The 26,017-nt window shown below is 34.0% G+C and overlaps 1 protein-coding gene across 4 annotated transcripts in view; it reads right to left on the reverse strand.

Moving 5' to 3' along the window:
• Positions 1 to 26,017, reverse strand: part of Lrba (LPS responsive beige-like anchor protein) — a 683,057-nt gene that overhangs the window by 165,358 nt on the left and 491,682 nt on the right. For all 4 annotated transcript variants that reach the window (XR_013344428.1, XM_026384651.2, XM_077803581.1 and 1 more), the window contains exons 43-44: positions 18,928 to 19,043; positions 10,667 to 10,779 (exon numbers count right to left, since the gene is read on the reverse strand). Coding sequence is in view for 3 of the 4 variants with exons in the window: in XM_026384651.2 (XP_026240436.2) it covers positions 10,667 to 10,779; positions 18,928 to 19,043 (229 nt within the window). In the remaining variant the exon portion in view is untranslated. The remainder of the gene's footprint in view (positions 1 to 10,666; positions 10,780 to 18,927; positions 19,044 to 26,017) is intronic.

The following is a 26,017-nucleotide window of genomic DNA, read 5'->3' on the forward strand; positions in this document are numbered from 1 at the left end:
ATAAATATGGGTACAAAGATTCTTAAGAAAATATAGCAAACCGAATCCAGCCAATTATTCAAAGAATACTACATCAAGAATTGGCTTATCCCAGGAAAACAATACTAAAAAATCAATCACTATAATTCACTAACAGATGAAAAGAGAAAAATCATACAATCATCTTCAGAAAAAGCATGTAACAAAATTCAATACAAAATTATGGTTAAAAATCTCAACATACTAGGAATAGAAAGGAACTTAACTCAAACTGAAAAAACAAGCATCTACAAGAAACCTACAGCTAATATCATATCATACTTAATGGTTAAAGACTGAATGCTTTTCTTCAAGACCAAAGACCAAAGACAAAACACTCTGTCTACACTGCACAGTGCAGGAAGTCTGCATTCTAATTTGCCATGTTCATATTATGCAGAAAGTATCAAAAAGTTCACAAAAGGCAGCTAGTACTAATATTTGAGTTAGAAAAGATTCCAGAATGCAGGTCGGTATACAAATTCAATTGCATTTCTATACACTAGCAATGAATAATTGGAATTTAAAAATTTTAAACAGCATTAAAATGAATAAATTATTAAGGATGAAGTAACAAAATATAAGAATTGGGTACTAAAAGTCACAAAACAATGGAAAGAAATTAAAGCAGTACTACATAAATAGAAGAGAGAAAATATTTGAAAAGTTGATAACATATCATTTTTGTAAACAAAATGGTCTACAGATTCAATATAATCCCAGTAAGAATTCTACTAAACTATTTGTAAAATTAGAACTTAAAAAGATAATTCTCCAAAAGCAAAGGACTTAGATAAGCCAAAAGATTTTGAAGAAGAATATATCTGGAGGATTCATTTAACCTGATTTCATGATGTACTATATGATTACAGTAACAAAGACAGTGTGGTACTGATACAAGGATAGATAATACAGGTGGGCAGAACAGAGTTTACAAACAGACCTACATATATGGCCAATGAATTTCCGACAAAGGTGCCAAGACAATTCAAAAGGAAAGTCTGTTTTATCAAGTGCCTCACATATGCTAGGAAAACGCTCTGCCACTGAGCTACAGCCCCAGCTCATAAATTTATTTTTATGACTAAAAAATACTCCAGCCTGAAATCAGAAGTATAGCACTACTATTAAACTTTTAAAAAACTCACAACATTTCCTAAGTGTTTTGAAAACACTTTTTATGTAAACCCATAATAGATATTTCCTACCGCATATTCACCTGGGTTTGTGCAGACTACACTAAACTAAGAAAATAGAAGGTATGTTAATAGTTTTACCCTAAGAAACTTGTAATGCTATGCAAATAAAACAATTCATTTATGAATAACACAGTAAATAGTTTCTCTATACCACTGTAACTTAACATGACTAGGGAATAAATACCTAACTTGGAGAAAGATTACTGACTGGCAGTGTGTTGCTGGTGTATGTCAGGATTATTCATCACCCTGACAGTAATATTAACCACAATCCATTTCAGTTGCTTCAGTTTATCATTTTCTGACTAATGTTAAAAAACAATGTCATTGGAGGCTGCTTAAATTAAGTGTTGGGTTAACCTCTGTTAGAGTCATTTAAAACTTCCACAAGTAGGTAATTGCTAGTAGAAAACCAATCTGCTATACACAGTGCAAATGCTTAATAGATGTAAATTTAGAAACACAGTCACACAAAATTACTTACACCAACTTCCTATGTTAAAAACAAAGCTTAAAAAAAGCTTCAATAATCCTATAAATGAACCACGGAGTCCACATACATAGATAAGTGTGTGTGTGTGTGTGTGTGTAGTATATGCTCATACTTTGCTGCACTTCTATTAAATTCTAGGGAAAGAGTTCCATAATCATATTTTAAACTACTACCTCACATTGAACAAGAAGAATCTTCATTAAGATTGTTTATAAAGTTACAGCATTTTGCTATACATGGTTCCCCACATTAAGTAATTTACTAAGAAATGGAAGCAGACCAGCGTATGTCTGTGAATCCAAACACCCCCTGTTCTAGTCCTCTAATTGCATCTTTCCAGGCCATTTTCCCCATATCATGTTGATATTCTTTTCAGAAGACATCTGCACTTACCTTCCAACTCTTTTACTAATTTTATTACTGCTTTTTCTTGATTATCTATTTTCCACTGCATCATTTTCTTGTTCTATTAATGTGGTAGTTTTCTCTTTCTGAGGGTTATTTATTCTAGGTCTTTTTTGTTGTTGTTATTTTAAGGTACTTTTGCTTCCTAAATTGCCTATGTTTCTTCTGTTTTATTTTTATCATTTTATTTGCCTTAGTCTTGGTCATCGTTCACACTGGAGGCTGTCTTTTAAATGTTCACTAATACTTAGCAGCACCTCCACTTCAAACAAGGGGTAGTAAGAGCCCATTGAAGTACATGGAGCATAAGGAGCAATGTGAACTGGTAGACTACACTGAAGAGAGATCAGATGGGATTCAACTGGAATATTTAAATATTAGTACATTTTAGGTCTTTTCTCTTGAGTCAGTTGGTGTGGCCAGAGAGTAATACACCCTTCTGTCTCATGGAGTGGAGCTGGTATAGTCTGGCTGCCAGAGTTCCCATACTATGACAATGCAGAGGACCTGGGGGCCATCCTATTCCGTAGTCAAAGCTTTCAGTTAATCCTCCTGGTTTCCATCTTTACCTTAAACCCTTCTCCTCTGTGCTTGGTATTCTCATATCAAAAGCTTCTATGGTGCAATTGCTCCAAAAAGTAAATCTCTTGCCTTTTGCCAATATAGACAGAAGGATAGTTAAATGTGGGAACAAAATTAATATAAAGAAAGTATAGAACTTAAAATATTTTTTGGTTATACCTAAAATAGACCAGCTCACTAAGAGGTACAGAACTGAGGGGACTCTTGGCCTACCACCCCAAAATACATGATCTTGGAGAGCTCCTGCACCTCACTAAATCAGAGTCTCCTTACAATAAAACAATTACATATTATTTACAGTGGGGGGAGATTAAAGGACACAGCATCTGTAAATGTTTGTTATAGTGAAAAGCACCTACTGTGACTTCCCTCAGAATCTCACAAATATAGGATGAACTCTTCTGAAATCATTTTTGTGCTGATGAGAGTGCAAAAACTCCCAAGGCGGTGGAATACAAAATCAAAATCATATAACTTTATCTAAGTTTAGTGCCGAGGCTACAATACTTAATGTACTTTATTAGCAAAGAAAAAAATGTACAAAGTATACCCCACTATGGAATAATTTTTAGTTTCTTTTTCAGCATTTATATTTTATTTAAACAATTTAACACCCATTATTTACTATTGTGGTATCATAAATTTGTATTTTTAATTTTTTTTAATTCCTTGATTTTACTGAAGCCAAATAAATAGAAAAACAAAGTAAAAGCTATAATACCTACCATGTTTAAACAGTACCCCCCACCCTGAATGTTCCTTTCCTTCTATGACATCTAGATGGTATATTGATTCCCAGTGTATCTGTTACAGAGCAGACTAAAAGGACTGGCATTCGTCAGAAACAGCACTTAAAACTTAAAGAGATAAAGAAGTGCTGTCTGATCAACAACAGTTAAATGTCGGTAGTCAATTCCAGGTCAAAATGCATGCTGTATATTAAATGTGTGTGTTAGAAATATCTCACATATAAAAAAACACAGACAAATAGTAGGAGATAAATAAAAGAGAAAGAAGCTACTTTTCCTTTGGGGAGTAGAAAATGTATACTAAGAACAAACAGTAGCTACTCAGCAAGGAATAAGTAAATTCAGTATATCTTTGTTATGGAAGGTTTTTTTTTTTTCTCTTAGAATTTAATCTTTAGAAACATTTTAAATTAGAAAAGGGTTATAGAAGCTGCTGGATTAACAGGGAGTGGATTGTTCATCACTGTAACAGGTTTTAAAAATATAACAAGTTATGATATCTTAAGAGCCTGGGCAAAAATTTAAAATTAAGTTTTAGAAAACTTGCCACTGGGCTGAGGTTGCGGCTCAGCAGTAGAGTGCCTAGCACATGTGAGGCACTGGGTTAAATCCTCAGCACCACACAAAAATAAAAATATAAAATAAAGGTATTGTGTCCATCTACAACTAAAAAAATATATAAAACACAACTTGCTACTGATTGCTAACACAGCAAGGCAGGAGATCACCGTGTGGGTGCATCCTCCTCTGCTGTTCACTTTTCTTTTTTTTTTTTTTTTTTAATATTTATTTTTTAGTTTTCGGCGGACACAACATCTTTGTTTGTATGTGTTCACTTTTCTTGTCTCAACACTCTGGACCAAATTACAGCTCACATTGTGTTTGCACTCTAAGGATGAAAGAATGGGTTTTTCTTTGTCCTCTCACTCAAAGTCTCTTCATTAGGTTTCTTCATTTTAAAAAATGTGAGCTTTTAACTTGATTACTTCTTTTATTCTTCCAGTCTTCAGTATTTTTTTTAATAGGATAGTAACTACTTAGTTTTATTCTTTCTTATCTCTAGAAACTAAAGAATCCTTTGCACATATTTGTACCCAATTAACAATCAACAAATGAAAAACAACAACAACAGATGAATGAGCAGTAATATCAGGGATTCTCTGGTTTTAACCAAATGTTTAGTGTTTTGTTGATGTTGTTGTTTGTTTGATTTTTAAAAATAGTCTTAATTTTAAAAGCTTGGAGCATAACCTAAGATAAAGACAGTAAGAGAAGGCTAACTGGAAAAATCGTTTTCAGCAACAAAATGTTGTTTATATTTGACTGTCAATTTTGCAAGAGAGGTGAAAGGCAAGTTCATAAAACAAATTAAAGGAGACTCAGCAGCTGGTGCCCAAATAAAAGAAAGTGTGGCATGCTGCAGTGTTTTTCAAAATTTCTCAGCCAAAATCCATACTAATAAATAAATTACTTTAAATCACAACACACTACATACAAGTATACACACACAATTTTAAGCAGTATTTCTGCACACTGACACTTTATTTTCTGTTATGTGATGCTCTTCTATTTGCTGCTTTATTCCCCTGCCATTTACCTTTCTTGTTTTTACATTCTGAACCAAAATAACAGCTCACATTGTGTTTGCACTCTAAAGATGAAAAATGGGTTTTTCTTCACCCTCTACCTCAAACTTTCTTCAGTATTTTTCATTATTTTTAAAAGTGATCAAACTCAGGGCCTCATATTCATTTAAAAAATAGTTATGAGTTGCAGTTTGAAAACCACTGGTTTAATGTTCAAATGCAGGTTTTACTCACTAACTGTGTGACCTTGTGCAACTTGATTAATCTCATGGTCTTAGGTTGGTTCCTTCTTTCCTTCCTTCCTTCTTCCCTCCCTTCCTCCCTCCCTTTCTTTCTTTTTATGGTTTAAAGAGTTAACATTGGTAAAATATTTAGTAAAGAGCCTGACATATAGTAAGCCTTCAGCAAATATTAGTAATAACAAAGTAAAATGTTCCTGCCTCTTGAATTCCATACCCAAAATGATATGGTTTTCATTTCCACACAAATGATTATCAATATCATTTTTATCTAACAATCCATTAAAGTTGTGGAATAGATATTCAGTTTACAGTACAAATACATACATATTTAAAATAACTATGCAAATCAATTAGAAGAAAAATGATTGCCTCAGATTGACTTGGTTTTTGTCAATTAGAAAACTGGGTCATACAATCACTCTTGAAAGTAAAGAAAAAAGAAATGAATAAATAAATCATAGTTGCAAAGAAAATCTTCCAAATCTACAAAGAAGTCCTGATACGGAACATTCAGCCATCGTAATTTGTTTTTATGGCATGACATTTCATAAATATATTCCTGGTCTAATTATAATTTTGAATAAAGAAAAGACAAAAAGAAAATGTTGAGTCTCATCTCTTCCAAGGAGGCTGTCAAAATATAAAATCTCTATGTATTTATAAAATATAGATTAATGTCACTCCAAATTCTATGCATGGTTAGATCTGTCTTCTCATCAGTCAGAATTTTAGACTAGTGATGAAACAACTGGGAAAATACATGGGAGGAAATCCTCTTCATAATGATGCCTATTTTTTTCCAGCCATGGAAGAAAAAATTAAGCCATTATGATAATAAGTACTTTCTAAATTAAAAAAATGATTTAATATTTTTATTTTTACCATTTCAGAGTAAAGCAGATTTGATCTTTTCAACATACTGACAATACTAGTTTGCAATCATTATAAGGAGATATTATACATGGAATAAAATCTAACACTTCTAGGAACACATTTTTTTTCACATTGTTCCATTCATACTTTTTCTGTTTTTAAAGAATGATCAGAGGGGGCTGGAGATGTGGCTCAGCGGTAGCGCGCTCGCCTGGCGTGCGTGCGGACCTGGTTCGATCCTCAGCACCACATACCAACAAAGATGTTGTGTCCACCGAGAACTAAAAAATAAATATTAAAAAAGATTCTCTCTCTCTCTCCTCTCTCACTCTCTCTTTAAAAAAAAAAAAAAGAATGATCAGAAAAGTTAATTCAGAGGACAGAGTGTTGGTTAAATTAATTCAGTTTCAGAAAGAAAATTCTCTGTGCAACAAGGAAAAGATTACCAAATAAAATTGTTGCTCTGTATCAAAGCTACTAAAACTCCTCTGAAAACCAGCTTTGGGGAAATTAAATGGACATAAATATGCATAAATAATTCAATACCTTTTAAAGCCAGTCAGGCTACATTATCTACTTAAGAATGGGAGATAAGATCTGTTTATGTTCTAAATTAAGGTTTGCACACAATGTTTTCCAGGATTTCACAAGTTTATTTAAACAAATAGTAATGTTTGCCAAATGAATACTATGGGACAGATTTTAATACAATTCTATTACAATCGTTATTTGCACTGATATGGCTCATTTATATATGAGATGTATTTCTGAAAGTGTGCATGTGAATCATACTGCAAATATTTTGGCACATCTTACTACTAAAAGGAATGAGATACTTTTATTGAGTAAACAACCACCACTACGTTATAGGTACAAAGTACAATTTTCAAATATCTGATGTGCTCTTCATTATTTCACTTAAAATAATGTAGTTAATTCCAAACTCACTTATTTCATCAATATTTAATGAAAGCAATTAGTACTAGTGCAATCCCATTTTCATGAACCTGGATGACTTTTGCAGCATTTGAACTACTGCTGTTTTATAGGAAAGGAGATATTAGCTGTAAGATATGTGGCTGAGTGCTCGGGCTCCCCACTTCCCCCCAGGCCTGCACTGACACTACTGTTCACTATTCAAATCTGCACCCGTCAGTTCTTATTGAAAGTACTTTTTACAAATATTCCTTTCCAGTTAAAAGTACAAAATATTTTATAAAATCTCTCAAAATATAAAAATAAATGCCATTACAATTAGAGGTACTAGAAACACAAACAATATTTCTTCTGTGTTTGTTTAGTGGATATGGTTGTAGATGGATTGAAACTAATGAAAGTAACTCATTTTTCTGGTTTTGCTATCTCCCACCTTCATTTTGTTTTTGTGTCTGTATGTGGCACTGGGGATTTAACTCAAGGGCACTTACCTCCTGAGCCACTCTCAGCCCCTTTTGATATTTTATTTAGAGACAGGGTCTCACTGAGTTGCTTAGCATCTTACTGTTGCTGAGGCTGGCTTTGATCTCGCAATCCTACTGCCTCAGCCTCCTGAGCTTCTCCCCCTTCATTTATTACAAAATTATTTTTTATTTTTTTAGTACCTTTATTTATTTATGAGTGGTGCTGAGAATCGAACCCAGAGCCTCAAACATGCTAGGCAAGTGTTCTGCCACTGAGTTACAACCCTAGCCCCTCGCCCTTCACTTTAATTGTAACAAAATAAAAAAGCAAAATTATTGTTGATCCAGTGGGGCATAAACACAGGCTTATTTATCATATCCAGAAAAGAAGCATTAAATGAATTAGTTAATATTTTATCCATGCAACAAAATTATTTGTTAAGTTCTTTAGAAAGAGCTATAAGATAAAATTCAATTTTAATAAAAACATCTTTTAGCTGACCAATAATCTATATTATCATTTTCTGTTATTATTTCAATGAATATTCATAACAAAAAATCATACAACAACTGTTTGGTAGACTTTCTTCTGGTTATATAAGATTTTTAGTGGCATAGAGAACATAAGACAAGGGAAAGAGAATGGAGGTAAATAGCAAGAAATAGGGGTGGGAGGAGGAGGTAAGTTTGGGGAGCTTTGTTCAGGTGCAATGACAGTAGCTGAGTGAAATACGGCCTCAGAAGAAATATCACGAGTCTTCCAGCTGTCATCATTGCTGCTCTTCATCAAATGGAAACATGAATGCAGCCCACAAGCCACCATACTATCCACTGCATCTTAGAGACTTTCAGAAAAATCAGATGAAGCACAATAAAATAAAATAATTCTAAACCCTGTGCTTAAATAGAAGTCCAAAATGAAGGATTCAGTCATAAAATGGGTGGCAATTTTTCTGGAACTCTAGAAAGGGTATTTATTTAAATATAATTCATTTTGTGAAGTAAATTTTACATTCTAAAAAAATATCATGAAAAGGATATTTGTACTTTTATGTGCATAAAATTCAAACAATGGAAGGAGAGTAGGTTATAACTGCCCAAGGATTAAGGAGTTATCCAATTTTTACTATTGACCTACTGCATGGCTCATTACACAAGTCAAACTAATACAGTCCTCATTTATTAGCCTAGAGAGTTCTACAGGTTATAGTAAGAAACTACAGGATCTGAGAACAAATAAAATACTTATATGTTATCAAGGTTTTGCATTTGTTTATTCATTCATTTTTTTAAAAGCAATAATTTCGCTTAACAGAGAAACAGAAGACTACATGTTTTTGTTGTTGCTTTTGTGATGCTGGGGATTAAATCCAGGGCAGTGTGCAGTACAAGGCAAGTGCTCTATCATTCAGCTGGCATCTGCAGCCCAAGAAAATGTTTACATTATAACAAATTATGAAATGTATTACAACAGAAAAATTCTGAGAGCACTATGGGAGTCCACATTTTTAGATAAAAGGAAGAGTAATAGCAAAAGTACAAGAGGTGAACATGAGGTATTATAGGAACAGGAGATCAGCAAAGACAGGGATAGACACAGAGATGTGGTTGTAAAATGGCAATAGCCAGATCCTAAATTCTACATTTGTTGTGAGGAAAAAAAAATGTTTTAAAAATATTTTTAGTTGTAGATGGATACTATACCTTTGTTTATTTAGTTGTTTTATGTAGTGCTGGGGATCGAACCCAGTGCTTCATGCATGCTGGACAAGTGCTCTATCACTGAGCCACAACCCAGGCCTTATGAGAAAAATTTTAATCTTTGTGTTGACATCGTGTGTACTATTGTGTTTGGACTGTGCAGAAGATCATATTCTCTGGATACATAGAAGTTACTCCAAACACTTCCAAAGTTAATCATGGCAAGGAAACAAAGGGTATACCCCAGAAATGGGAAAATAAGGAGCATTCTTCCTCTCATGTCAGAAAAATGCAAGTCCTAGGATTCTACGTAAAGGAAACTGGATAGGTGAGTGAGCTGGTACCAGTGATATTGGGACCTGCAGAAACTAAGCAACAATCTTCTGAGTGAATATCACTGAGAATCTTGCACTTCTGCTATGATTGGTACCAGTAGAACTTTATTTAAATACTGTACTGTGGCCTAAGATGGATCTAAAAAAGTTTTAAAAAAGGAAGATATATATATGTTCTTGAAGGAAGCCAGTACTAAGAGCAATAAATCTGGCATTCTGAGAACTTTTAACACATCCATTGAGTAGCATGTTAGTCAGAGGGAGAAAGAAAATGATGAACAAGAATTCTGTCTTGGGCTGGGGTTGTGGCTCAGCAGTAGAGCACTCGCCTAGCACACGTGAGGCACTGGGTTCAATTTTCAGCACCACATATAAATAAATGAATAAATAAAATAAAGGCATAAAAAAAGAATTGTCTTAAAGGAGCTTAGTGAGGGAGATATGAAGAACCAAAACATGTGGTAGAAGAATATGTAAAACCCAAGATATGGTAGGTGATATGAAAGAAACAGAGTCAAACCTGGGAAAAAAAAAAGGAGTCAGTAATGCTCTCCCTAAGGAGGTGACCTAGAGGATGAAGGTATGTTACTTGCAAAGTCGAGATGAAGCATTAAGGCAGAGAAGAAAAGGTCTGAACTGGGAAAGATTTATTCTGCATTCAATATTAAGTCAAGGAAGTTAAGTTCAGGCATGGGAATTACAGGATTCAAAATTAGACTTAAAGAAGATCCATATTGTTGCAGTGAGGAATGTATCACAGAAGGCCAAGTGGTAATAGAGAAAAGTTAGTGACTTGGAGTAGCACAGAGTCACTTACAGTAGTACCGCCCATGATTTATTCCTCTGCTTTACCAAATGCTAATACTCTTGAATATACATGGGAAAATAAATATTTTAATTATCAATTTTATTATATATATTCAATATTCTACTTTTAAGCTTGAAAATTCATTTAAGACAAATGTATCAAACGCATAAATATATTTAAAAGATTTTTAAAAGTCATGTGAAAATAATTAAAGAAAATCAAATTTATTGTTATATGGAAGACAATTATATTCCAGATGATTACTGAGAAATTACCTTGGACAAATCTCTGAAGTTGCTTGGCAAGGTAAGATCTAGTTCTTCTGATTCATAATTAGTGATGACCCAGGGAAATACAGGATACTGATTTAAGTCATTATAACCTCGTCCTAGTAGGGGAAAAGAAAGCCAATTTTAGTTGAAAATAAAAAGAAATGATAAATATATATATGATAAACAAACTATATATATATGTATATATATATGATAAAAAATATTGATTGACTGTATGGTGGAGCTGGGGATAAAATCCAGTATCTTGTGCCTACATGGCAAAGATTACCACTGAACTACAATCTCAAATCTTAACTAACAATTTTTGAGAGGCAGCCACTATTTAAGTACTAGTTATACATTATCTCATTTAAACTTCATATTTACCCTATGAAATGAGCATCATCTCCATTTTATTGATGAAAAATTTGAGGCACAATAGGTTAGGTAATTTGATCTTAGTCACATGACTAGTAATGAGTAAATCATATCCAAATCCAGTTATTCTGGTCTTAAAGTTTATGTTCTTTTAAATTACATTTGACTGATTTTTATTACTTGAAATAAAGTAATACCACAAATAAAATTCCCTTCTTGGGGGACCAGGGAGGTGCTAGGGATTGAAGCCAGGGCCTTATGCATGCCAAGTATGTACTCTACCACTTAGCTGCAAGTCCCAAGCCCAACACCTTCTTTATTGACATTTTTTTAAAAAGAAATTACAGTTTTTATAGAGGTTTTTAAAAACCAGAATTCTTGATCTCACACTAATTAACCAACTAACCAACTGAGTTTAACTGATTTTACCCCTGTAGATAATTTGCCAGTCATATGTGGAATAAGATAGTTGTACTAAATAACTGAAACTTACCTGGCAGTTTTGAATTGTATGGTTCTTTAAAAACAATGCACAGCATTATTAATGTTGCTCCTACTTAACCTGCCACATGTTCCCCTATATTTTCTTGTAACACCAATGACATGAAATGACACACTGAGTTACTAAAAGTGCAAAGTCAAAGGATAAGGCAGCCCATCTACGCATGCACAGTCATTCCCTGGGTACCACCACTCCAGGGAGACTGCACAGTGAATAAGCTCATTCCTTCTGCATCCAGTATGCACACCCCTGAATCCTAACTCAACTGTTTACCAACCTATAACCCCAGTTACATAAAAGTCAGTGTGAAAGAAGTTTAATGGCTAAAGTAGAAGGGAGAAAAAAATATTAATATTGTTTGAATTCCATTTTCACTATACATTCTATAATAGTCATTCCTTTTTCTTTCTCAAACACAAATGACATATCAATACACAGATGACTATTAAAGTAGTTCTTGACATAGACTCTTGGTATTTAAAGCCTTTTTATGATCTGATAACTTCATTTTACTCTATTCATCTTGGGCTTGAGGATAATTAGAGTGATAGAGGTCTTCTTTGACCTGGAAACAGTTTTTAAAAACATGAAAACAAGGGCAATTTGTCACTGCAAGTTAATCATATCACCACATGTTTCTGTCAATATGTTTAATTTATCCCAGAAAAAAAATCATTAAGCTTAGTAGCAAAAAGAAGTCTTTGTGATCCCTCTTTTTTCCCCTTTCTTCTCCATCTGATTTAGAGATTATTAAACACCAAAATCCTCATCTTGTCCATGCTGCTTAAATAATTTAAAATAATCCAAACCTTACTGTATCCTCAAAAAAGCATGCACCAGCTTAGTGTTCAGACTTTTAATTAAGTTAAATTTAGTGTATAGCTACAGAATGATTACTGTATCATAATATAAAAACTTGAATGCGGTATAGATTAATACTGTAAAAGAAGTAAAAAAACACAAGTCACTTAACTCTATACTTTAGTGTATATAAAAACATTCAAACAATTTATTGATTCTACTTTTTAAAAAGAATATACAGAGAATATATTTTAAAGACACAGTAAATGAAAGTTATTTGAGAAAAGGGACTATTTCATGAAATAAATGCTTTACAATCATTACAATGCATTCAATTAAGTTGGGTTAAGTGATTTACTTCATGCAAATATGCACATAAACTTGTTATGTTTCTAGTCTCATTTTACTACTTAAAATCCCTTTAGGGCTAAATGTGAAAAACCCAAAGCCAAGCTCATAGTCAATGGGGAAAAACTGAAAGATTTTCTTTAAAATCCGGAACAAAGTAAGGATATCCACTTTCACTATTCCTATTTAATATAGTGCTAGAAATTCTAGCCAGAGCAATTAAGCAAGAGAAGGAAATAAAAGGGGGAAAACAGGAGTGGAAGAAGTCAAATTGTGATTGTATGCAGATGACATGATCGTATAGTTAGAAGATCCAAAAAACGCCACCAAAAGACTGCTAGAGCTAATAAACAAATTTAGTAAAGTTACAGGTTATGAAACAGATATAAAAATATATAGTTTTAATATACATTAATAATGTATCTGCAAGAAAGAAATCAGAAAAACAATTCCATTCACAATATCCTCAAAATATAAAATAAAATGCCTAGGAATAAATCTTACCAAGCAGTGAAAGACCTCTACAATGAAAACTACAGAACATGGAAGAAAGAAACTGAAGCAGACCTCAGAAGATGGAAAGGCATTCCATGTTCATGGAGAGGCAGAACTGATGTTTTGACCATACTATCAAAAGCAATATAAAGATTCAATGCAATCCCCATCAAAATACAATGACAATCTTCACAAAACTAGAAAAACAGTCCTAAAATTCATTCAGAAGAATAAGAGACCCAGAATAACCAAAGCAATTCTAGGCCAAAAAAGCAATGCTGGAGGCATCACAATGCCTGACTTCAAATGTTACTACAGAGCTATAGTAACAAAAAGGACACAGTATTGGCATAAAAACAGACACATAGACCAATGGTACAGAATAGAAGACACAGAGACAAACTCACAAAGATACAGTCATCTGACCCTTGACAAAGGTGCCCAAAATATATAGTGAAGAAAAGGGAGTCTTTTAAACAAGTACTAGGAAAACCGGTGAAGGGAAAACTGGTTATCAATATACAGAAGAATGAAACTACACCCTTATCTCTTACCCTGCACAAAAACCAATTCAAAATGGATCAAAGATGTAGAAATTAGACTAGAAACTATGCAACTCCTAGAAGAAAATGTAGGGTGAAAACTCCTACAAACAGGCAAGGCAACAACTTTCTCAATAAAACCCCTAAAGTTCAGGAAATAATGCCAAGAATTAATAAATGGGATAGCATCAAATCAAAAAAGCTTCTGTGCAGCACAGAAACAACCTGGAATGTGAAGAGAGAACCTAAATAATGAGAAAAAAATGTTTCCTAGCTACTCTTCTGATAGAGCATTAATATATAGAATATATAAAGAACTAAAAAATCTTAACACCAAGAAACAAATAACTCAGCTAATAAAAGGGCAAATGAATTAAACAGATAATTCTCAAAAAAAAAAAAACACAGATGGTCAACAAACAAATGAAAAAATGTTCAACATCCCTAGCAATTAGGGAAATACAATTCAAAACTACACTGAGATTTCATGTCACACCAATCAGAACAGTAGTCATTAAGAATACAAATAACCAGACACCCTGCCTCTAATAGAAGAAAAAGTAGGCCGTAATATCTAGCATGCGGGATTAGGCCCCAACTTCCTTAATAAGACTCCTTTGGCACAAGAATTAAAATCAAGAATCAATAAATGGGATGAATTCAACCTAAAAAGTTTCTTCTCAGCAAAAGAAACCATCTGTGATGTGAATAAAGACCCTACATCTTGGGAGCAAATCTTTACCCCTCATACCAAAGCAATTCAGATAGAGCAATAATCTCTAGGGTAAAGAACTCAAAAAGCTAAGCACCGAAAAATAAATAAATAAATAACTCAATCAATAAATGGGCCAAGGAACTTCTCAGAAGAGGATATACAATCAATCAGCAAATATACAAAAAAATGTTCAACATTGCTAGCAATTAGGGAAATGCAAATCAAAAGTACTCTAAGATTTCATCTCACTCTAGTCTATTCATATCTATTATGAAGACAAACAACAATAAGTATTGGTGTGGATTTGGGGAAAAAGGTACACCCATACTGTGCTGGTGGGACTGCAAATTGGTGCAGCCAACAAAAGTAGTATGGAGATTTCTTGGAAAATTTGGAATGGAACCACCATTTGACCCAACTATCCGTCTCCTAGGACTATACCCAAAGGACTTAAAAACAGCATACTAAAGGGACACAGCCACATCAATGTTTATAGAAGCACAGTTCACAATAGCTAAACTGTGCAACCAACCTAGATGCCCTTCAATAGATGAAAGGATAAAATAAATGTGGCATATATACACAATGGAATATTACTCAGCAATAAAAGAGAATAAAATCATAGCATTTGCAGGTAAATGGATGGAGTTAGAGTAGATAATGCTAAGTGAAGTTAGCCAATCCCAAAAAACCAAATGCCAAATGTTTTTTCTGATATAAGGAGACTGATTCATAGATTCATAGTGGGGTAGGGAGGGGGAACGTGGGAGAAATAGACAAACTCTAGATAGGGCAGAGGGGTGAGGGGGAAGGGAGGAGGCATGGGGTTAGAAATGATGATGGAATGTGATGGACATTATTATCCAAAGTACATGTATGAAGACACAAATTGGTGTGAATATACTATGCATACAACCAGAGATATGAAAAATTGTGCTCTACATGTGTAATAAGAATTGTAATGCATTCTGCTATCATATATAAATAAAAAAAACTAATTAAAAAAAGAATACAAATAATAGGTCTGGGCATGTAGCTCAGTGATAGAGTATTTGCCTAGCATGCACATGGCCCTGGGTTCCATTACCAGTACCACCAAAAAAAAAAAAAAAAAAAAAAAAAACTCCGAAAAATAATAATACAAATAATTAAAAATTCTGGAGAGAATGAGGAGAAAAAGAAACACTTTTACATTGTTGATGGGATTGTAAAATAGTACAACCACTATGGAAATCAGTGTGGAGATTCATCAAAAAACTAGGCTAGGAGCCACCATGTAATACCACTCCTTGGTATTCACCCTAAAGAATTAAAGTCATCATACTATAGCAATACATGCATACACATGTTTATTGTAGCATAATTCACAAGAGTCAAACTATGGAACTAGCCCAGGTGTCGATCAATGGATGACAATGGATGGTTCAAGAAAATGTGATATATATATACACAATTAAATTTTATTCAGTCATAAAGAAAAATGAAAGTATATAATTTGCAGGTAGATAGATGGAAATCGAGGCCATGGTGTTAAGCTAAATAAGCCAAACTCAGAAGATCAAGGGTCATATGTTTTCTCATATGTAGAAGCTAGAGAGAAAAAAGGATAAGAAAGGTAGGGGACAGGGATCTCATGAAAATCATAGGGATATCAGTAGAGAAAAGGGTCCAAAGAGTAGGAGGTTCGGGGTGGGGGGAGTGATATTGGCCAAATTATATTGTTATTTGTGTGCATGTACAAATATGTAACAACAAATTCCATCATTATGTTCAACTGTAATGTACCAAAAAAAATGGGGAAAAATCCGTTTAATAACTAGTTATATAATCCCAACCAACATCAACATAACTGTTCAGACTTTGTTCACTGCTTAACCCCAATAAGATGAGTCTTTTTTGAAAAATTAAGACTTGTCAATGTGAACCCCTCAACTTCTGATTCTTCACAATACTCCCTTTTCTTGTCCCCACTTCTCTAGCAGGATCTTTCTTCTTTGCTAAGAGTTTCCTTTACCTGAGCTCTTGAACCTGTGTCCCTCAGAACCTGAACTATTATCCTTTCTCCTTCTCCATCTTTGTGGGTTTCTCTTCTCTGCCTTAACCTATCTTTTCTGTCCTATCACATTTAAGAATACTCTAATCTACACCCAAGTTCCCATTTAATCCCCAACCATATAGTTCCACACCAACAATTTGCTTTGCTTGCTTTAATAATGAATCCCCATGAGTAATCAGTAATTCCCCAAATGCCAAACACAAAAGTCTATTCTATATTCATTCTTAATTTTCCCCTACCTTCCCATAACACCTGACATAGGTGACAAATGCCTTCTTCACTCTTGCTTGCCTCTCAAAACATTTGATTTACCTCAGTTCTCTTCCTACTATATACAGTTTTCAGGACCGCTCATTATTTTCTCTTCTTACTAACTTCCCTTATTTTTTTCCCTCAGACACAGTATTTCCCTGAACTTACCTGAATATCTTCTGTATTATCTACCTAGATGATCTTATCTATGCAGATGAAATCCAGTGTCCTATCTCTTCTTGGGCCTACATGATCCCAAACTCTCTTTCTGATACTTAACTTGGCTGTCTTGCCAGAGCAGCACAACCATTGTCCTTCTATGAATTTCTGCTAATGGCACTACCATTTTCCCAACAGTTGAGACCCAGAGCCAGGAAGTCGTTCCTGACACTTTCTTCCCATTTACCCCTACATTCAGTCAGCTGCATATTGAATGCTTGGTGCCTTGCAAACTCTTATGATATTGATCTTTCCTTTCAATGTCCACTGATACCTCTCTAACACCAGCTCTTATACCTTTATATGTAATTGCTCTCCAACTTGAATGTCTGCCTAGTCCCTTTTAACTCCAATTTATCTTACATACACCTTCCAAGTAATTTTTTTGTACAGTTATAATATTGTTTATGTACTTTAAAACTTTCAAAAATTTCCCAATGAACTGACTACTATTTCCTCAAGCTGCTAACATTCTTTCTTCTCGACGTTATAGGAATATACAGATTGCACACACATCAGCAGATAAACAAACTATGCTATTGTTCTCCAGATATACTTGATATTTTCCCATCATCCTATTCTATTTTATGCTTTCAGACTTCCAAGAAATGACTTATAACTTGCAATTCCCTCCTCTGCTAACAAAAATAATATCCATTCTTGCACAACCACTGAAAGTTTTCCTTATTTCTTCCTTATTCCCCAAACTGAGTGAATATAATTTCCGTCTCTCTGCGATATTTTAAGCCCTATAGCCTTTTTGTTTATTTTATTAAATCTATACCCCCTTTATCTAGATTCAAGTAATAAAGGTTGAGCATTCCTAATCTGAAAATCCAAATTCTGAAACTTTTTGAGGACACAGTTTCAGATTACAGAACATTTTGGATTTTGCATTTTTGGAATTAGGGATACTTAACTAGTAAAGTCTATGCAAACATTCCCAAATTCAAACCAACATCCAAATCTGAAATACTTCTGGTCCTAAGCATTCTGGATAAGGGAAACTCACTCTATACTCACATTTGTGCTTCAAATCATTTCTCTGAGACTAAATGACATGTCATGTTCTCCCTGTATGTCCTTTGGGCCTCAAATACAAACCAAGTCAGTCTGCTGAAATGAATCTTGAATGTCTCACAAATACATTCCATTTTCTTTATTCTAGTTGTCACAAATGAAAATTAATGACACATTTCTATGCCTTATTCAATTTCAAGGAAATAGTGTTGGTGGGTAATTTTCTATGGTATTTTATGATTAGATAGGGTCATTTGGTCTTCAGATTTTCATATGTGGGTCACAATATGAATATTCCTTTGGTTAATATTTTACTCAGTTTTATTTTTTCTATATTGCAATTCATTGTTTCATCATATAACACATTTCTACCTAAGTTATTAACCAATTTTATCCCATTGTTTCAGATATAGGATACCTACAAATACTTAAATAGAGAACCTAATATAAAATATAATTATATAGCAGATGATTGTAGAATAACATTTTAATATAATTATATTAGTTAATATTAATTAATAAAATAAAAAATATAATGCAAACTCTGTATTAGAATTTCTAATCTATTTTAATATGTCTATGTCAATTTTGTTGAAATATTTTCAGAACTGACAACTTGGAACTTAATGGGTTAACAGGTTCTTAAAATTTTTATATTGTTCTTCAATTCTACCATGCACAATGAGCCCATTCTTTCTATATTAAAGAGTCATAAATTCTTCTTTTCTCCTTTTTGGCAAAAACCTTTTATATTCACTTTTAATTTCTCCCAAGTAGCCAACTGTTCATATACAAAACTGGAAACTGTTAGCAACATATTTACGAGGTTTTCTAACAGTAATAATAGTAGCAAAAATAAACTACCCAAAATAATCTAACCATTTCATAATAAATAACTCATTATTTGAAGTCACTCAGTGTGTGGACTTAGATTACCTGCTATTGTGTTGAGAAACATCAAGTACTCAAAATTTGAAATCTCTCGGTGTTGCCATCGCTGGGTCATATTAGAAGCTTTAAAAAGCTGACGTGGACTTGCTAATGAAATACGCCTGCAAAAAAAAGAATTCAGTGTAAGAAACTAAACTTAAGATTAATTATATTACAATACTAAATCATGAATTATCTGTGCTTATTCATACCCAATGAAATATATAATACTAAAAAGTTCCAATGATGTTAAACTAATAAATAGTAGAGATATTTCTATCTACTATTAATGGTTAATAGTGATATGGAGTAGGCACAGGTCTATTATACACATTACCATTCAGGTAAGCTGTCACTGCAATGCCATTATAATATCCAGGTTCCATGAAGGTTGAATTATTTAATAAGAGAACGGCTAATAATTAACTAGTTAACTCATATAAAGAGAAGGAATCATAGTAACTACAAAATGCATACAAAATTATATTAATAAGTCCATCAATTTTAATAGTCACTTCTTAAAGATAACACATTTGTATATTACAAATTTCAATATTATACTTGCATAACATTTGTAACAAGAAGAAATAGAGTATTCTAACTATTCATTCTTCTATTTATACAAAGGAACAGAGGCAGGAGAAACTACTGAGATTTTCTTATATAGCTTATTAGAAAGCCAAGTTAATAAAAAGTAAATCCTATTGGATATAACTGATCAATACTGAGAATAATGGAAAACAGGTGGCAGGATTTTTATAACATCCAGAGTTTCAGACCTATGTATATTGTCATTAGTCTTCCTTCACAAAGGACAAATAACTATTTCCTTAAAAGATTTATTGAGATTAATTTACATACCTTACCAGTCAATATTTAAAAAGAAAATTTCTGGAGTTGTACAGTTATTACAACAATATACTTTATTTTTATGTGGTGCTGAGGATCAAAATCAGTGCCTCACGCATGCTAGGCAAGTGCTCTACCACTGAACCACAACCCTGGCCCTGTAAATGATGTTACTATGAAGATATGAATATATGTTTTCATTTCTTTGGGGTAGAGTCTTAGGAGTGGAACTTTTTATATGCCAAGTTTATCTTCAACTTCCTTTTTGTAACTGCCAAATTGTTTTCCAAAGTGGTTGGACATTCCAGTGTATGAACCAATTTCCACATCCTTGGAATGCTTGTTTTGTATTGTGTTTTTATTATTGCACTGAAGTGAGTATGAAATGGCATCTTGTTGTAGTTTATTTTTATTATTATTTAAAATTTTTGCAGAATGTAAAAGTTATACATAATAGGGTTCATTATCTTATGGTAGTTTAAATGTCCATCATTGTGCATCTTCTCATGTGGTTTCAGTAAGTTCTACAATCTTCAATGAAACGACTTTTCAAATATTTTCCTCCATTAATTGGGTTGCCTGTGTTTTATTATTAAGATGTAAGAGTTCTTTATACATTCTGGATGTAAAACGGTGATGGTTAATTTTATGCGTCAACCTGACCAGGTTAAGGTATATCAAAGAGAGCTGGGGAAAAATAATTTCTAAATATGTCTATGAGAACACTGCCAGAGAGATTAGCATTTGAATTGACAGGCAGAGTAAAGCAGATAGTCCCCAAAGTAAGTAGACATCAGATAATCTAGGACTGAACAACAAAAAAAGGAGGAAGGGTAAATTCTCTTCTGTTCTTGACCTGGAACACAGGTTCTTTTTCTCCAGCCTTTGGACAGAGGAGCTCCTGGTTCTCTGTCCTCAATCCTGCACCAGCCCAATTCCTGGGCTTTCTGGCCTGTGAATTGACCATCAGCTGCCCTGATTTTCCAAGTACCTGAATTATACCAGGGGCTTTCCTGAGTCTCCAGCTTGAAGATGGCGTATCACAGGACTCGTTGATCTCCATAATAACATAAGCTAATTCCCATAAGTCTACTTTTACATATCTATCTATATACACCATATTGGCAATATATGTACATACATAAGACAAAGTGGTTTGTCAGATATATGACATAAAAATATTTTCATTTACTTTGTGATATATTTTGGATTTTGATTAAGTTCATCTCTTCATCTATTTTTTTTTTATGGATCATGCTATTGGTGTGGCATCCAAGGATGGTTTGCCTGTTTCAACATCAAAAATTTTGCTCCCATGTTTTCTTGCACACATTTTACAGTTTCAGCTCTTACATATATAGCCTATAACATAGTTTGAGTTAACATTTATGAGTAGTATGTGGTAAGCATCCAAGTTATTTTTTGTTTTGTTTTGCAATACTAGAAATTAAACCCAGGGCCACACACATGCGAGGCAAGAATTCCACCACTGAGCTAAACCCCCAGTCTACTGCATTTTTTATTCTGAGACAGGATCTTATTAAGGTACGCAGGCTGGCCAGGTCCCTGCACTTCTCCTGCTTCAGCCTCCCGTATAGTTGGAATTAAAGGCATGCACCATTTGCCCAGCAACACCTAAGTTGTTTGTGTGTTGAACGTCTTGTTGCCTCAGCATTACTTTTTGAAAGACTATCTGTTCTTCACTGTATTGACACATTTGCTGAAAAACAACTGACCATATATGTAAAGTTTGATTTCTTCATTTTCAACTCATTCTATTGATTTATATATCTATCCTTGTAAAAACACCATGTCCTAACTTCTGTGGTTTTAACTACATTTATCAAAATGTATGTATCAAAATACTGTCATGCATATCTAAAAGAATTAAACAATAAGTCTTGAAATTAGGTAGTGTCCTCTAAACTTTCTTCTTCTTTATAAAAATTATTTTTGGCTATTCAGGACACATTGAATTTCAGCTTCTCAATTTCAATAAAATAGGGAGAATATGAGTATGTATGCTATGAAGCTTTTTGGTAGATGATTTTTATCAATTTTGGGGAATTTCCTTCTATTTTCTATTGAGTTAAAAGTTTTAATCATGGATGTTTGTTAGATTTTGTCAAGTACTGTTTCTTTTGTCTGTTGAGATGACCATGTGATTTCTGTCCTTTATTCTATTAAGTTGGTGCACAACATATATTGATTCTCAAATTTAAATCAATGTGTCTTCCAGTGATAAAATCCAAATGGTCTTTTTATACTCCTCTTTATATGTTGCTGAATTTGGTTGGTTAAATTTTGTAAAGGATGTTTGTATCTATATTAGTGAGCAATATTGTGTTATAGTTTTTTCCTGTTTTCTTGCTCTGCCTTTCGTATTGTTATTAGAGTGACACTGGCCTTACAGAATGAGTTAGGAGGCATGTTCTCCTGTAGCTTACTGAGTATATGAAGGATTATGAAGGTTTGTAAAGGATCTACTTTAAAAATATGATAGTAAAGTTATTTGGGCTTAGGCTTTTCTTTATCAAAAATTTTTTAGTTGTAGATGGATACAATATCTTTGTTTTATTTATTTATTTTTTTATGTGGTGCCGAGGACCAAACCTAGTGCCTCACGCAAGTGCTCAACCACTGAGCTAAAACCCCAGCCCCTTTATGGGAAGATTTTTAAAGGCTTACCTATTCAGATTTCAATTTCTTCCTGAGTCAGTTTGGTCATTCTATTTTCTAGGTATATGCCCATATATTCCAGGTTGTCTAATTTAATGGCATGAAGTTATTCAGGGTGTTCCTTCCTAACCCTTCTAAATCCTATATCATCAGTAGTAATGTGTAAATTAACCTTTACATTTATGATCAGTTGTTTTTTATTTCTGGTTTTGGTAATTTATGTCCCTTCTCTTTATGTTTCCATGGTTGCCTAAAGTCTGTCAATTTACCAATGTTTTTCAAGAATCTACTTTAGTGTCATCAGCCTTCTTTACTGTTTTTACTTGTTTCACTGATTTCTGCTATGATCTTTTCTTTCTTGCTGTGTATTGAGCTTGCTTCTATTTTCTAAAGATCAAAGCTTAGGAGGCTACTGATGTGAGGCATTTCTGTTCCTCAGGTGGAGGTATTTAAAGCTACAATTGTCCAAAATACTACTTCAAGGGGTAGCTAGGCACAGGACTGGCCAAAGCATGCAGTACTGCATGGCAGAGTCGTGGCTGCAGTTGTGGGGCAAAAGAATAAGCCTCAGATCTAGGTGCTCTCTTGATTCTGGGATGTACGGAGGGAGAAAGTGGCTCAGACCCTGGAAAGAAAAATCAAAGAAGATAAAAGCCTTCCCACCACTCTGGCCGTGCAGCCTCATATGCCTTCCTCTCCTGCACTTCTCTAAGCTTCTGGCTGTAAGAGAATATGATCTCCTGGTAGCTGGTACAACCCCTTACAAACATGTATTAAACTTCTTGGTTATTGCTCCTACATGGAAAGGGGAGGTGGAGCCTGAATTCAAATGATAGAATTGAGCAAAAAAAGATGACCACGAAGTAGGGAAACTAAAATGATGCTGTGAGTGGAGACAGAGCTGACTCAACGCATTTGTTGTTATGGCTTAAAACTAGTATTGACATGCACATGCACATACTGCAAGTGGTCGTGAAGTGTCAGAATCCTCCAGAAGAGCCAAAGGTAGGTAGAAAAGTCACAGTAGGACTAATTCTTTGCCATTAGTGTCAGAGGTGGGTAAGGATTTAGCACATTGTCTCTACTGTCACATGTCCTATTGGTCCACAAGTCAGAAGCTTTGTCTTCATGGCCCCGACTGCAGGGGTTATCACACCTAAACAAGAGCGGGCAGTTCATAAATTCCAACAAAATACAGGGACCTGCTTGCCAAGGACACCTTGTTGATACTGTGGGCCAAATTCACAACATACAACCATCTGGCAGTCAAAACCTGCTGCTGCTAAATGCAAGGAACAGTTTTCCATCTGTGTCTTTTCTCATCAGACCTTTTCATTTTTAAATACTATCTATCATCCTTAGCATCACATTGTCCAGATCTCCTATGTGTTGAGCCATCTTATTCTTATTTGTTTGTTTTGAAGACGGAGGAAGGGAGATGTTCTATTTCCTTTATTTGATCTTTGCAAAAGACCATCTTCTCTCAATGGCTTTATGTCAAGTTTTGAAACCAATGCAGAATTTCCTTAAGCTGCACCTCTAGTTACTCTTGCCATCCTACAATCTCTCCCCAGATGAACTCATTCCCTCTTATGGCTTTAAATTTCATCATATATGGTACTGTGTTCCAATAAATATACCTTTCTTGTGAGCTCCATATATACTTTCTTATATCTTATACAATATTTCAAACTGGACATCTTTCCTGGGTCTCAGTTTTAAAACATCTAAAACTAAACCCAATTTTTGTCTATTTACATCCTCCCCACCAACCTTGATATAAGGACAGAAAGGTATATACACAAACACTGCTTCTCCAGTGTTCCTAGTCTCAGTAAGTGCCACTAAGAAGCTCAAGCTGAGACTTGAGTAGATATACTGAACATCTCCCTCTCTTAATCACTCTTAAATCTATCTCCAAATCCCATAAATTGAATGCCCTAAATTACTAAATTCCACTGATACTTGCTTTCTAGCATTTCTTAGAACACTGGAAGCTCTCTTTGTTCAGGGCCTTTGCACATACACCATACACTTTCAAAGGTTAGCTGGTTCTGTTTCTTCAAATCAAAATGTAAAAGTCACATAAGAAGATATTCTTGACCACCCATACAAGGCAACCCATCTCCAGTCCCCAAATCACGACTACAATGCCTTGATCATAAACTTCTTATCACTTGTCCCAACTATTTATTTTTGCCATGCTGAGGATTGAACAGAGTCTTGCACTTGCTAGGTAAGCACTCTACAACTGAATTGTACTCTAGCCCTGAAATTCTTCATTAAATTATAAAATTATCTAATTAAAATCATTACCAGCATTATAAAACAACAATTGCTTATAACACAGGAGGTCACTTTGTTTACATAAAAGTTGTGACCTGATGTAGTTTTGACATACATCCACAAGAGCTGGAGCATAACTCCCCTCTCCTAGATCCTGGCATGTATTTACTGACTCACCTGTGATGAATGCAATGTGGCATAATGATGGAGTGCTACTACCAATGGCAAGTCACAAAAAGACACTGGGGCTTCTTCCTCAATGTCTCCTGATCCACTTACTCTGTAGGAAGCCAGCTCTCCTGTGATGCAAATAGATACTCAGGAAGAAGATGGAGAGAAGGACTTGGTGAGGAACTGAAGTCTAACTGCTAAGGGACATGGGAGTGATTCATCTTGGAAAGTTTTTTAGCCCCAAACTTACCACAGTTTCTACTAACATCCTGACTGCTGTTTATGTGTACTACTTTAACTTCATTTATAATAAAACATTGCTTTAGATTCTGAATAGAATAAACAGTAATAAAAAGCTTGAATCAATATAAAATTAGGCATCTAAAAGTAAACTGTAAGTTTCCACTGCTAATATATTTAAATCAATAGAAAGAGATCCCAGTGTCCACTCTTCCCAGTCCTTAAATTAGTTAACTAAATTGTATTGATGGTGAATCAATACCTACTACAAAAGGAAATAATTAGTGAAGGTGCTATTTAAAGATAGCTAATTGATCAACATACAATGAAGAGATATACACTCCCATACTCTCTCCTTATAACATAAGAAATGCTTTGGTTAACATTTCTCTCAGATGCTTAGTAGTTTACTTGGAACAATACCAATATTAATTAATAAATCCATATGCACATACAAAATAAATATTTGAATTCTGATTTATTAATGGTTAGAGATAGAAGCTTTAATATACATAGTCCTTAAAATATAGATTTGATATTTATATCGACCAAGAAAAATTATATTAATGAGATAATAAAGCAAAAATCTAATCATTTTTATCAAAAAGGTAGGAAATTTTAAAAAATTACTTATTTACTCTAATTTATTATACATGACAGCAGAAAGCATTTCAATTCATAATACACATATAGAGTACAATATTTCATGTCTCTGATTGTACACAAAGTAGAGTCCCACCATTCGTGTCTTCATACTTGTACTTAGGGTAATGATGTTCATCTCATTCCACCATCTTTCCTACCCCATGCCTTCTCCCTTTCCCTTCCTCCCCTTTGCCCCATCTAAAGTTCCTCCATTCCTCCCATTCTG

Source organism: Urocitellus parryii, chromosome 10, assembly GCF_045843805.1.
Source record: "Urocitellus parryii isolate mUroPar1 chromosome 10, mUroPar1.hap1, whole genome shotgun sequence".
Lineage (NCBI taxonomy): Eukaryota > Metazoa > Chordata > Mammalia > Rodentia > Sciuridae > Urocitellus > Urocitellus parryii.